At 39.8% G+C, this 12563-nt stretch overlaps 1 protein-coding gene across 2 annotated transcripts in view; it reads left to right on the top strand.

Annotated features, from left to right (window-relative positions):
- Window positions 1–1139: 1139 nt before the first annotated feature.
- LOC149537333 (ENHANCED DISEASE RESISTANCE protein (DUF1336)) overlaps window positions 1140–12563 on the top strand; it is a 410405-nt gene continuing 398981 nt past the window's right edge. The window contains exon 1 of one of the 2 annotated variants that reach the window (XM_089802846.1): window positions 1140–1819. In XM_089802846.1, the coding sequence (XP_089658972.1) occupies window positions 1625–1819 (195 nt within the window). In that variant the 5' untranslated portion in view covers window positions 1140–1624. The remainder of the gene's footprint in view (window positions 1820–12563) is intronic. The other variant, XM_089802847.1, reaches the window with a different exon arrangement.

Genomic DNA, 12563 nt, shown 5'->3' with positions numbered 1-12563 from the left:
GGGGGGGGGGGGGGGGGCTGGCGAGTGGGGTAAAGTAAAGATCAATTAGTAGTTAAACTAGTTGTTAACTAAGCAAAGGTTATTATATGCATGTAAGCTTAGTTAGTTTTAGTGTTAGGATGATTAAATTTAAATATTAATTAATGATAAAGGGTTAGTAGATGTTAATATATTGTAGTAGTTTGGGAAAATAAATAATAATTGATTTAAAAATCTAGTTAGTAGTACCTAGTTAGTAATATATCAATATGGTTGAAGCTAGTAAGAGGTTAAAATGTAAGAGATTCATTAAAATAGGTATACCTATATAATAATAAAATAGAATAGGATTGGGCATGGAATGTAATGAGTTAAAGACAACTTGTAATCGGGACATTTAGGACAAATGTACACATCTACACATTTGCAAATTATTGGGTATTGCAACTACATTGATAAAGAATTTGTGCTTCACATTTATATACACAATGTCTTATTACAAGGTTAGGATGTGGAATCAAAATGATAACATCATCTAGCTTTTATGTGATAGTTTAGATTTTCAACAAATGTTAGAAATCTAATTGGTCTCCCTTGAAAACTTGAAGTTTAGAATTCTGAATGAAACAAATTCTCCTACATCAACTAGAATGATTTATCTTCAAACTATACCCTGGAATTCTACCATTCCACCCATGAACCTTAAGACATGGTTGAAGTATTCCTAAATGTTATTAAGCATTACCTCCAACTCAATGATCGAATAAGTAATATCCTAATGTTCTTGAGGAAACATGAGTTGCTATATTTTGAACACCCCCATAGTTCGATAGAGTATTCATAACAAAACATAGGTCTATATGTATTATCCTTTAGTTCACCTTCAAAAAAATAATAATTTTGATTGTGATTTTGCCTTGTAAAATTTGGGCATGACAAATTCGTCGAGGGCACAATTCTAGTCTAATCCCTTTTCAAGGTCGGAGCCACGCCAACCAGAATTGATCCCTAATAGACTCTTAAAAATCTTTCGACCAAAGGTCCATTGACCTTTTTAACTATAATAATACAAGTATTATCAATTCTCAATTCTTATAGTAATGACCTTCACATTTATAACATCATTATAAAAGCTTCAGATTAGGTAATAATTGTCCTTCACCCGCATATTATTTTTTCCAAGTAAAATTTGAAGATATCCATTTTAAGCAACGTTTTTTATAATTTATATGCAATTTAAACTCAGCATAAACTTCGGATGGCTTCAATTGGAATTGTACCACATGGGTGCTTCCTTAATTTTACATCCTTCAAACTTTCATTATTGGGAGAGTTGAGCAATTTATTTGCTTTTCCTTGTTCTGCTGACGTCTGGAATGTTATATGAGGATACTGGGAAGAATAAAATTTTCATCTTTTTACTTCTAATCGTTCGCTTCCGCTGAGTTTTTAGAAATTTCATACAAGAATTCTCTGAAGATGTGTTATTGTATCAAAAGCGAATGGAAGATGATACGAGATTAATGGGGTTATAAAAGCTTGTCATCCATTAATTTATCTACACCGAAGCTGATTCAAGTTGTTGTTCGGTTGTATGTGAGCTATTTATAGGGAGATTTGTTAAGACAGGAGTAATCCCATTAAAATGAACGGAAGAGAGGTATCCGACAATGAAAATTCAGACAGTGGCTCAGGGGAGCTGGAGAAATGCTACGGTGGCTGGATTTATCATCTGGGTACAAATAGTTTTGGGCATCAGTCCTGCCATCTTCGTTATTTGCTGATCAAGGGCAAGTATGTGGAAATGTACAAGCGCAATCCAAATGATCACCAAGGACAGGTTAGTCTACTTTATTCCTTCCCATTTTTTCCCCTTCAATTATGGTGGATCTTTTTGTTTTACTGCAATCACATGCGAACTTTTATATGCGATGTTGTTGAGTCAGATCTTTCATGCTTCCAATCACAATAGCTAATTGTGACATGTGTATTTTAGTTTTGAGCTTCGTACTTTCAGTATTGCATGTTTGTTGAATTTTCTTGGTAAAATTGTATGTATTTTGACAGACAAGATTCTACAAAAATATCATGCATTTATCTCCTGCACCCGGTAAAACCAGGGTCTCCTATAAGCCAAGGAACTCCATAATATATTGAATATCATCTTCTTGGTTGAATTTCGTCTTTTTACAAACTTTTTAAAAATAATTTAAAGCGGCAGTTTGTAATTGGACAACTAGCATTGTCGTTCGCCAATAACCGAGCAAAATATCACACAATAATGGTCAACCCCCTATTTTTTAAGCTCTTTGGAAGCATGGTGGAACATAGAATCAGTCGTTGGGCTGAAATAGAAGGGAAAGGGCAAAGAGTCAAGCTGACTTAAGACCAAAACACTCTACTATTGACCTTTGCATCACACTCAGACATTTGGTGGAGAAGGTTTGGGAAAAGCAGGGTGGATAAGTTTTTTCGTTGATTTTAGGAAAGCTTTTGACACAACTATGGCAGAGGATGGAAGAATTGGGGGCTTTGGATCACTATAGGGCTGCTGTCCATAGGCTCTGTGAACAGGTGCAGGCTCAAATCAGCGACACTGGAGTCAAAAAAGAGTGTTTGTTATTCTCCGCTTTATTTGGGTTATATATTGACAAATTGGAGGATTGTGTAACCAAAACGTGTGGTGGTCATCTGAACTTGGCTAGCTATGTAATAAAGCTAATATTATTTGTGGATGGATCTTGCTTTTCTTGCCAAGACGGCTGAGAGTCTTCAAGATAATCTAAGAGCTCTAGAATCCTTTTTGTCAGGAAGTGGGAATGCAGGGGAACACTGGAAACCCAAAGCTATAATCTTTACATCAAGAAGAAAAAAGAAGCAAGTGTATTTTGACTTTGAATGCAACCTATTGCAAGTGGTAAATGCCTACAAATATCAGGGGCTAGACTTTCATGACAACCTTATGTGGGAAGCCTGTAGAGCAAAGAGGATTCAAGGCGGATGGAAAGCATTATACATGCTTCAGAATAGATGCAGATCTGCTGAGTTATGGGATTGGAAAATTAAAAAGATGTTATTTCAATTACTCATTATCCCAGTGGTTCTTTATGGCAGTGAGTCTTAGGGCAGCAGCACCTCAATATCAAGGTGGAGGCGAATAGAAAGACTACAAAGATATTTGAAGATTACTGTCTGTTGGTTGACAGGTTTGTCCTCTCAAAAGGAATACAAACAATGACTCAAAATGCTTAAATGGAAGAACAAATGCTACCAACAAAATTGGATGAGTTATCATTGGATTGATAACCCCATTGGATTTGATAACTCCCCTCTGAATTGTGAGGTACAGCTCCCTTCTAGAAAGTATTCAACAAATCAAACAACAATCAATTATGTCTTTGACTCAAAGACACAAAGGTTTATTGACATTGATCCATAAACATGAAATGAATGTGATTGACAGATTTAAAAACTTTAAACAGAGATAAAGGTGGACAAACAGCCACAAGGCTGTATGTTCAACCTTTTATATCACAGCGGAGGATGAAAGAAAACATTGTTTTATTCTGCAAACCATGAATGACGACACATAACTGCATTTAAAACATGGACCGCATGATCAGTTTTAATCCAAGAAGTACATATTCAGATCGCAAGATCTGATAAATATAAATTTCTCTTAATTCTGAACACATAACAAGAAAACCACAAAAATTATTTTGTTCTTGTAATTACAGTCAAAGTATAGAAAATAAAAACTAAATTCCCCCCTCTGTTACAATAACATCCCAAAAGATATTCCCCTTTCCTCTGGCCTCAAGACCTGTAGAAAAGAAGAAGAAAGAAGAACCCCTCTTTTGTGAAAAGTCTTCCAATAAGTAATGTCTCTTTTGGCCTTTCTGTTTGAGAATATTCGGTTCTTGAAAATTAGCTTCTTTTCTACTTATATCCACCTTTCTCTCTCGTGTTACTTCCCTTGAATGAAGTATTACATCACTTATTAAATTGCTTAATGATTGCACACTATTATAATGTTTTTGATAAGATAAACAGGTTTTATAGGGACCCTGAAACCCAAAAGTAGCTACAAACCAAAGCTGATAATAAGCAATAAATCCAGCTAGACAAAACGAGTCTAAAGGCTGATAATAAGCACGAGGCCCAGCCAACAAAAAAGGCCAACAAAAAGGCCAGAAAAGACAGTCTATAGCAGAACTAAGCCAAAGCCAAAACGAAAAGCCAGAAGAACAACAAAAACACAAAAGACAGAAATAGAGGACTACTCTTCATTCTTCTTCTTGAAATCCTGCATGGTCTGGGCAGCCTCATAAATCTTCTGGTGCTCCTCGACCTTCTACTCCTGGACTTTCTCCATTTCCTTGTCCAAACTGGTAAAGGTGATGTTAGTAGCCATATCATCCTCAGACCTGGCTCTTTCTCTGTCCTTTCCTCTCTTACCAGCAGGCCTTTGTCTTTGATCACACCGGTTAAAGAGAGCATATTGTCATTGATCGAATTGAGGAGAGAGATCCTCTGACTAGCCAGATTGTGATTGTAGTTTTCAATATTCTTTATTCTCCTCTCTACCAGACTGGCTCTATCGCTCTGATCCTCCTAGTTCTCATTTTTAGTCTTCCTATTGTTGCCCTCCAACTGACACACCTTCTCTCTTACCTCTTCCAGCTCATGGTAAAGCCACTTGATTGATCTGAAATTATCAATCATGCTGTTACGAGCGTTGTTCAGAAGGTTCATTCCTGTCTCCCCTGCATCATTAGAGATGGTCACAATAGCTGGATCAATGAGTTCTTCAAGCCTGGGCTCTTCCTGATTCTCCACCAAAATTTGAGGGTTCATAGCTTCTCTATAAATTCCCAATGTGGAAGTTCTAACATTGAAATTCCTCCAAGCTTTTATCTTGTTTTTGACAAGCACTTCCCCCTCTTTAGCACTGGCATTATCCTTTTCCTTCTCCTCGGAATGAGATTGAGGGTGGGGGTGAACAGGGGAAAGGGGGAGAATTGAAACATCCGGTTCTTGATTCGAAACCCTCGCTATATCTGCATTATCCCTCTTCCATTTTTTCCCAACATGGTCCTCTTTAATCTCCTCTTCCATCTCCTTGTCTTCATCCTCAGAGTCCATGTCCTTCTCATCCTCATTGTAATCCATATCCTCTTTGCCAGAGGTTTGGCCATGGTCCCTAGGGCTCTTTCTCCTAAGGGTAACATCAGAGGGCTGCTTCTTAATATGACCCTTGATTTTCTTTCCAGAAGAAATATTCCCCTCCTCCGAGCTTATGCTCTGAATTTCATCAAAGTCAGAAGAATAGCTGGAGCTACCATTGTCCTCGTCCTCATCTAGCGATGGATTGTTGCTAATCGTCTGAGCTTTGAAGTACTCATGGATTAGAAGCAACAATCCCTCATGCAGAGTTGGGTTGACAGTGGGTTTCTTCTTAAAGCTAGTGATAGCCTTGCTCATGGAATTAAATAGATAGAAAGGGAAAGAAATTTTCTTATCATGGCGGAAATGATTAAGAAGAACAACATGGTGCGTTCTTACTCGATCAAACCTAGTGTCCAGAGTTATATATTCAATGATAGCACGCAACACATACCTCTAGAGCTTTTTGATGGATTTCGTCACATAAAAAGTCTTGCTTTTAATTAGTTCATTCATTTCCTCGGTGCTTTTCACAAAATCCTTCATAGCATTGGTTGAGAGTTTCTTGTCTCTGTAAAACTTGAAACCCTCCATAGGAATCTCTGTGATCGTAGCGACAACCTCCTCAGTGATAAAAAAGGAGACACCATTCACTTTCACCTTATCATCTTTCCATGAATTCACCATACTATTGGTGACCTCAGGATCGAAACCATGAAGTTTGGCAATGTAACAAGCAACCCCTCCCTTTTTCAATTTTATCCAAACTTTTCCCCTTTTCCTCCATTTCTCCAGCTCTCCCACAGGCTCCTTTGTGCAACGTTCTCCCACCATCTCTTCAGTATTTGCTCCAACAATTCTCATAAATTCCAGTCTCTGCAAATCCTTCGCAGGCAAGATTTTAGCACTATATCTTTGATACGCGCCAAGATAATTTTACGCGCCAAGATAATTCCCCTTACTTAAACACAAGTAGTAAATGACAATTTTGACCCACAAAACGTGTCGAAAAGACAAAGAAAGCCTCAACTACTTGCGTAAACCAAAAAGGCCTTTATGACTCGTACTCATATCCCTTATACCTTTAATATTCATAATTACCATTAGATCTCCACCGTACACCCCTAGATTTTTTCCAGGTCGATAAGGGTCTTGGCTTCCGCTGGAATATTTATTCCCGAATGCCATGTAATCAACTTCTCAGATCGCACACCATTATTGGCAAACCAATCCGCAACAGGATTAGCTTCTTTGGACGCATGTGTGATGTGGACAGTCTCAAATTTAGCAAGGGTGTCACGTGTCTCTTCAATAAGATTGGCAATCGACCAGGAAGGGTGAGAATTGCCATTAATACAATTTATTATGTTATTTGAATCCCCTTCTAACCAAAGCTTAGTTATTCTAACTTCAAAAGCCAGATTGACCACTTGGCACGCTGCTTTGGCTTCCGCAAAATGATTAGTTTGGATTCCCAACGGAAGAGAAAAAGCTGCGACTCCCTCTCCAAAATTGTTTCTTATTATTCCACCACTTCTCGAGGGACCAGGATTTCCTTTTGAGGCCTCGTTGAAATTAGCTTTATGCCATCCCTCCGGGGGAAGAAGCCATCTGGCTTCCTGTCTTTTTCCTCATCTGTCTTGCTACCACCAACTTCAAAATCTCCTCCCTTCTTAACTTGATAGTTTTCCTTTATGTTTTTATTAATCTTCCTCCCAAGAACAAGAGCCGTCTCCTCTCTATCCCTAAAATTTTTGTTATTCCTTTCCTTCCAGATGCTCCAGCAGAAGTGAGGCAAAATCCAGGTGCTTAGTTCCTGCAAAATAGAAGAATTGAACAGACTTTTCCATTGATTGAAAAAATCCATAAGATTATCCGGCATACACTAGCTAATCTCAAAATTCTGGGTTAGGAACTCTCAAACCTCCCTAGCATAAATACAATGAATGAAAAGATGATTTCCTGTATCCAGCTGGTTTTTACAAAGAGGACATCTATTAGGCATTACATGTCCTCTCTTTTTAAGATTATCTTGAGTAAGGATTTTATTCTGAAGGGCAAGCTAATAGAAGATGTTGATCTTGGGAATGAGGCTAGGAAGCCAGGCATTCGCTCAAGGGGGTTTCTCCCTTAAACACTAAAGAGAGTTATAGCCTGAAGCCACTGAATAATTTCCATTAGGATTATCCCCCCAAATCATTTCATCTCTCTTATTATTGAGAACCATTGAATTTAATATGATCATAATTGGCTTTAGATCTTCAGATATGAGGGAAAGATCTCTCCATCCCTGGCCATTCCTATAATTGCTAACTTTATACCCAAATTTACGCGTGCATTCATTCACCCAAACTTCATAAGCAGGATTGTTAATTAGGGGACCTTGGAAAAGCCAACTATCAGACCAGAACTGAATATCCTCTCCATTTCCCAGTTTCCAAGAGACCTTGGCCCTTGCCAGGTCCCTAGCCTTCAGGATACCATTCCAGATAACCGACCCTTTAGGAATATCCTCATTGTTTAAAATAAAATGAAGAGAAGGCTTTCTGAGATATTTATTAACTAGGATATCCCTCCATTCACCAGTGCTGTTGAATATACACTATATTTGCTTCGCCAGCAGAGCCTTATTGAGATGGGTTAACTTTCTTATGCCAAGGCTGCCATACCTCTTTGGAAGACACACGTTCTCCCAGGCAACTAAAGGATACCTTTTTCTCCCTTCAAGACCAATCCATAGAAAGTCTCTCTGAATTTTTTCCATTTTTTCAGCAAATCTCCTAGGAATTCCGTATAAGCTCAAAGCATACATTGGCAAGTTCTGTAGAGTTGATTTGACCAATTGACATTTGCCTGCCTGGTTGAGCGAAGCACCTGCCCACCCAACCAGCTTTCTACTGAATCTGGCTAAAATCCCATTCTAGAAGGAGTCTGGGGGAGAAGATCCCAAAGGGAGGCCAAGATAAGTAGAGGGGAGCTTTCCCACTCCACAGCCAAGGATCCCAGCAATTTTTCTCTACCGGGCTTTAGGGGTGTTAACAAAGAAAATTGAGCTCTTTTCCCAATTGATCAGCTGACCAGACCCTCTAGAGTATATTTCAAGAATGTCCTTCATAGCCTTTGCCTCCCTAACAGAGGCCTCCCCCCCCATTATTGTGTCATCCACAAATTGCTGCTGGGAGAAAGGTTTACATTTTGATGAAGGCTTGATCCCCTTAAGACTTCCATCTTTCTTTTTGCGCTCAATAAGCCTACCAATCCATTCATCCAAAATAATGAAAAGAATATGCGAGAGGGGGTCTCCCTGTCTAAGACCTCTAGAAGGTTTAAAGAAATCAGAGGGAGCTCCATTGACCAAAATAGCAAGAGAGGAGGTAGAAACAAGCTGAGAGATAATCTTATAGACTTTTTGATCAAAACCAAAGGCCTGAAGGACTGACCCAAGAAAAGACCAGTCAACCCGATCATAGGCTTTAGAGAGATCCAATTTAATCAGCATTCCTTCACGTTTACTAGCTTCCAAAGAATGAATAACTTCATGCAGCATCATGATAGAATCTAAAATCTGTCTTCCAGGGACAAAGCCAGATTGTTGGGGAGAAATAATCAAAGGGAGAATTTTGAGCATTCTTGAAGTAAGCACCTTCGAGATGATCTTATAAAAGGAGTTGCATAAACTGATAGGTCTGAACTTGTCCAAAGAGTTAGCCCCTGGAGTTTTAGGAATGAGGACTAAGAAAGTAGAATTTATCTCCTTGAGCATACTTCTTGCTCCAAAGAACTCTTGAACCGCCTTCACCACATCTTCCATAATCACCTGCCAATACATTTGAAAAAAGAAGGTAGGGAACCCATTCGGACCTAGAGATTTATCAGTAGGCAAGGAAAAAAGAGCATCTTTCACCTCCTGCGCATTAGGGATAGCCCAAATCATTTTATTGTGGTGGGGTTGGATCATTTGAGGGATACTAGAAACAATGTCCTCCTGAGCCACCCTTAGTAACAAGGGGTCACAAGACAGAAGAGAAGAGAAGAAAGACACCGCCTCAGCAGAGATATCATACTCTTGATTCCAGAAATTCTGTTATTGGCTCTATGCTTAAGAGTGGAGAGGCGAAAAAACTTCGTGTTGAGATCTCCATCCTTAAGCTAGTTTATCCTTGATCTCTGTCTCCAAAATTTTTCCTCCTTACTGATGATATTGTGCAAGTCTGAAAGGATAGTCAACTCAACCTCCCTATTAATCTCATTGTAACCTTCCTGCTGGATATTGCCTTGAATTGAAGAAAGTTTATCTAATAGATCCTCCTTGTGATGAAAGATGTGGCCAAAGTCCGTCTTGTTCCAGACTTTAATCATTCTCTTCACATTGCTCAATTTCCTAGCAACTCTAAACATAGCAGTACCTTCCACCTCGATCCCCCACCAAAGTTTCACATTATCTAGCAGCTCTAGGTGGGAAGTCCACATTTTTTCAAACCTAAAAGGGAAGTTCCTTCTAGGTTCTCTAGGAACAACCGAAAGGGAAACAGGAGAGTGATCAAAGCCAACTCTAGGAAGCAGAGATAACTTACAAGAGAAAGATTGCAGCCAGTCGGGAGATATTAAGGCTTTGTCCAGCTTGACCTGAATACACTCATGACCAACTCTTTTGTTAGACAAGTAAAAACAACTCTCTAGAGATCCAAATCCAGAAAAGCCAAACCATTGATAAAGCTTGAGAGGTCCTGCTTACTCTCCCAATCCGGAGCCAAGCCTCCCATCTTCTCCTCATCCACAAGCGGAGTATTGAAATCTCCCATTATTATGCCCTTTCTTAATTTACTGGACTGCACCAGCTCTCCGACTTTGGACCAATAATTCTTTCTTTCTCTTTTATTGTTTGGAGCATAAAGATTCAACAAAAACCAGCTTTCATCAGAATGCATATGATTGACTCTACAAAGGAGAATGTTACCTTCATTATATTCTGGTTCAAATTTAAAATGGTTGTTATTGTATAAAATCAGCAGTCCCCCCGATGCACCCTCTAAGTCAGAAACAACACTACTCATGATATTGCTAAACTTAATGTTCCCCAAACTTTCCTTTCTCATCTTAGTTTCCTGAACTAAGAAGACATCAGGCCTTTGGTCCCTGATCATATTCCTAACAATCTCCTGTTTGTGGCTACCATTAAGACCACGGATGTTCCAAGATAGGATCTTCATGCTTTGATTGATGAACAAGATTCCTAGATGGTGCACTGTGTTCCATCCATTAAATTTCTTCTCGTTTCCTCCTTTCTTAGTTGATTATTGCTTTTCCTACCTGATTGATTTGAGGTAAGGCCAAGATCAGCTTTGACTCTGCTCCTTGTTGTAGCTGGAGACGCAGGAGAAGGACCACGACTGTTCTTCTTTCTATATCTGACCACAGACCAGGGAGCATCATCAACATCCTTACAATCATCAAACAAAGCCTCCAGTCTGGCCAGATGTCTTGGTGAGGTGGCTGAGAGATGCTCAATGATTCTGTTCATAGTCTTAGGAGTTACCCTCTTGATCGGGCTTGTGTTGGATTCTTGGGACAGAGGAGGATCTGCAGTCGTTGGCTCCTCCAGAGAGTCTGGGACAAAGGATAACTCTAGTTCTGGATCGGTGAAATTCATCACCTCTAGTACCTTCTGAGGCCCCTGAGTCACCCCCTTACCAACCTCTTCTGGTATGACAGCAGTTGCCTTCAAGTGAGGGAGGCAAATTGTGCCAACAGGTTTATCCTTCATATCTTTATCTAAGTCTGCACCCACCTCTTGGGGGGCTAAGACTTCAGCTTGAGGATCTGTTACCAAATTAGTATTAGCTTTCTCCACTAACTCCCCTGCTTTCTTGTCTGAAGTATCTTTCTTCTTCCATTCCTTTTTAGGAGCATTGGCCGTATTCTTGCCGGCTTTGGTTTGGCCCTTCCCCTCCTTACCTTTGCCTTTGAATAATGGGCAGGTGCCAGCTTTGTGTCCTGCCTTTCTGCAGTGAAAACACGCAAAAGGGACACTCTCATAGTCGATCTGTTGGAATCTACTTCCCAAACGGGACTAAAGTTCGATGACTTGGGGCATGTCCTAGCCTTCTGCCACACCAACACAAATCCTTGCATAAGTAAGCCTCTTCTTAGCTGCTGTGATAGGATCAATGGAAAGGAGCTCTCCAAACGATTGCGCAACACCATCAAAAACATCCTTGTGTCAATATTCAAGAGGAAGTTCCGGCAATCTAATACAAACTGGGGCCTGGGAGAGGAAGTCATTGTTCAGATGTAGATTAGAGGTCCATTTCTGCAGGATCAGAGTAGATCTCCCTAGAGACCAGTTTCCCGCACACAAGATTTTAGCATAGTCCTCCAAGCAAGAAAACTCAAAAGACATGAACCCTTTGGTCATAGCAGTCACCTCAACATGCCCCTTCAGCTCCCATTTGTTCCTTGTGAAGACCCTCACTAGGTCAATGTTGGGCCGTGGGCCGATGAATTTGCCCACCAGAGTAGACACCATACTGAGGATATTATGATCTATGATTTCTCTGGGGACTTCCAGAGCGGAAGTGCCCTTCTCCTTATTAGATTTATCAATAATTTTAGGGAAAGTCGACTTACTAGTCGGTTTGACCCCGAAAAGATTCGACCACCGACCCTTGGCTCTAGAAGACCCTCCAGCCAGAGGGGGGAGGAAGAATCTTTGCACTTGGATGCTGCTGCAGTGCCCGTGGGTCCCCGTCCTTAGATGCATTAGCATCTTGGCCCCCCTTTTCCTGCTCTGCACTAGCAGGATGGTCCCCGATGCCCGTGATCTTCAGGTTCCCGCCCAAAGCCCCATTTAAATTTCCGCTTCTCCCTGCTCCACTTTTCCCTGCTCCGCTCTCCATTGTTGAATACAGATCTCTAAATTTTTTTTTATTACAAACTATTATAATGTTATTTTAAAAGTTTGAATGTATTTAAAATTGACAGGTGTCACTTATGAGCATTTGCTGGCCCCTTTTGATAGACCTGCACACAATCAGCTGTAACTTGTCAACCTGACCAAATTTCTCAAATTGCTCCAGTGAAGATTTAGCAAACTTGATTTTGGACAACATATCCAAAAATCAGAAAGATCCAATGGTGGAGTTAATAGTTATGCCCCCCGCATTAAGACCCATTTTTCTATTTTCTGAAAATTCCTTTTTACAGGCTGCATTAGAAACTAAAAACAGTATGCATGCAAATATCCACCCCTGGATCACCATTTTGAGTTGCTTTTAGCACCATGAGGGAATCCAAATTAAAGAATATTTGTATTCTCAATTATCATAAGTGGGCTAACATGCTTTTGGATTACAGCAACAGAGACACCCAGGCCAATAATAAGATCAGCAATAGCCCAAACATTTTCCTTTGAATTATCT

Source organism: Cupressus sempervirens, chromosome 9 (assembly GCF_028749045.1).
Source record: "Cupressus sempervirens isolate cs-2001-9-10 chromosome 9, ASM2874904v1, whole genome shotgun sequence".
NCBI lineage: Eukaryota > Viridiplantae > Streptophyta > Pinopsida > Cupressales > Cupressaceae > Cupressus > Cupressus sempervirens.
Note: the sequence above shows the minus strand (reverse complement) of the source record. Positions and strands in the feature narration are given on the sequence as shown.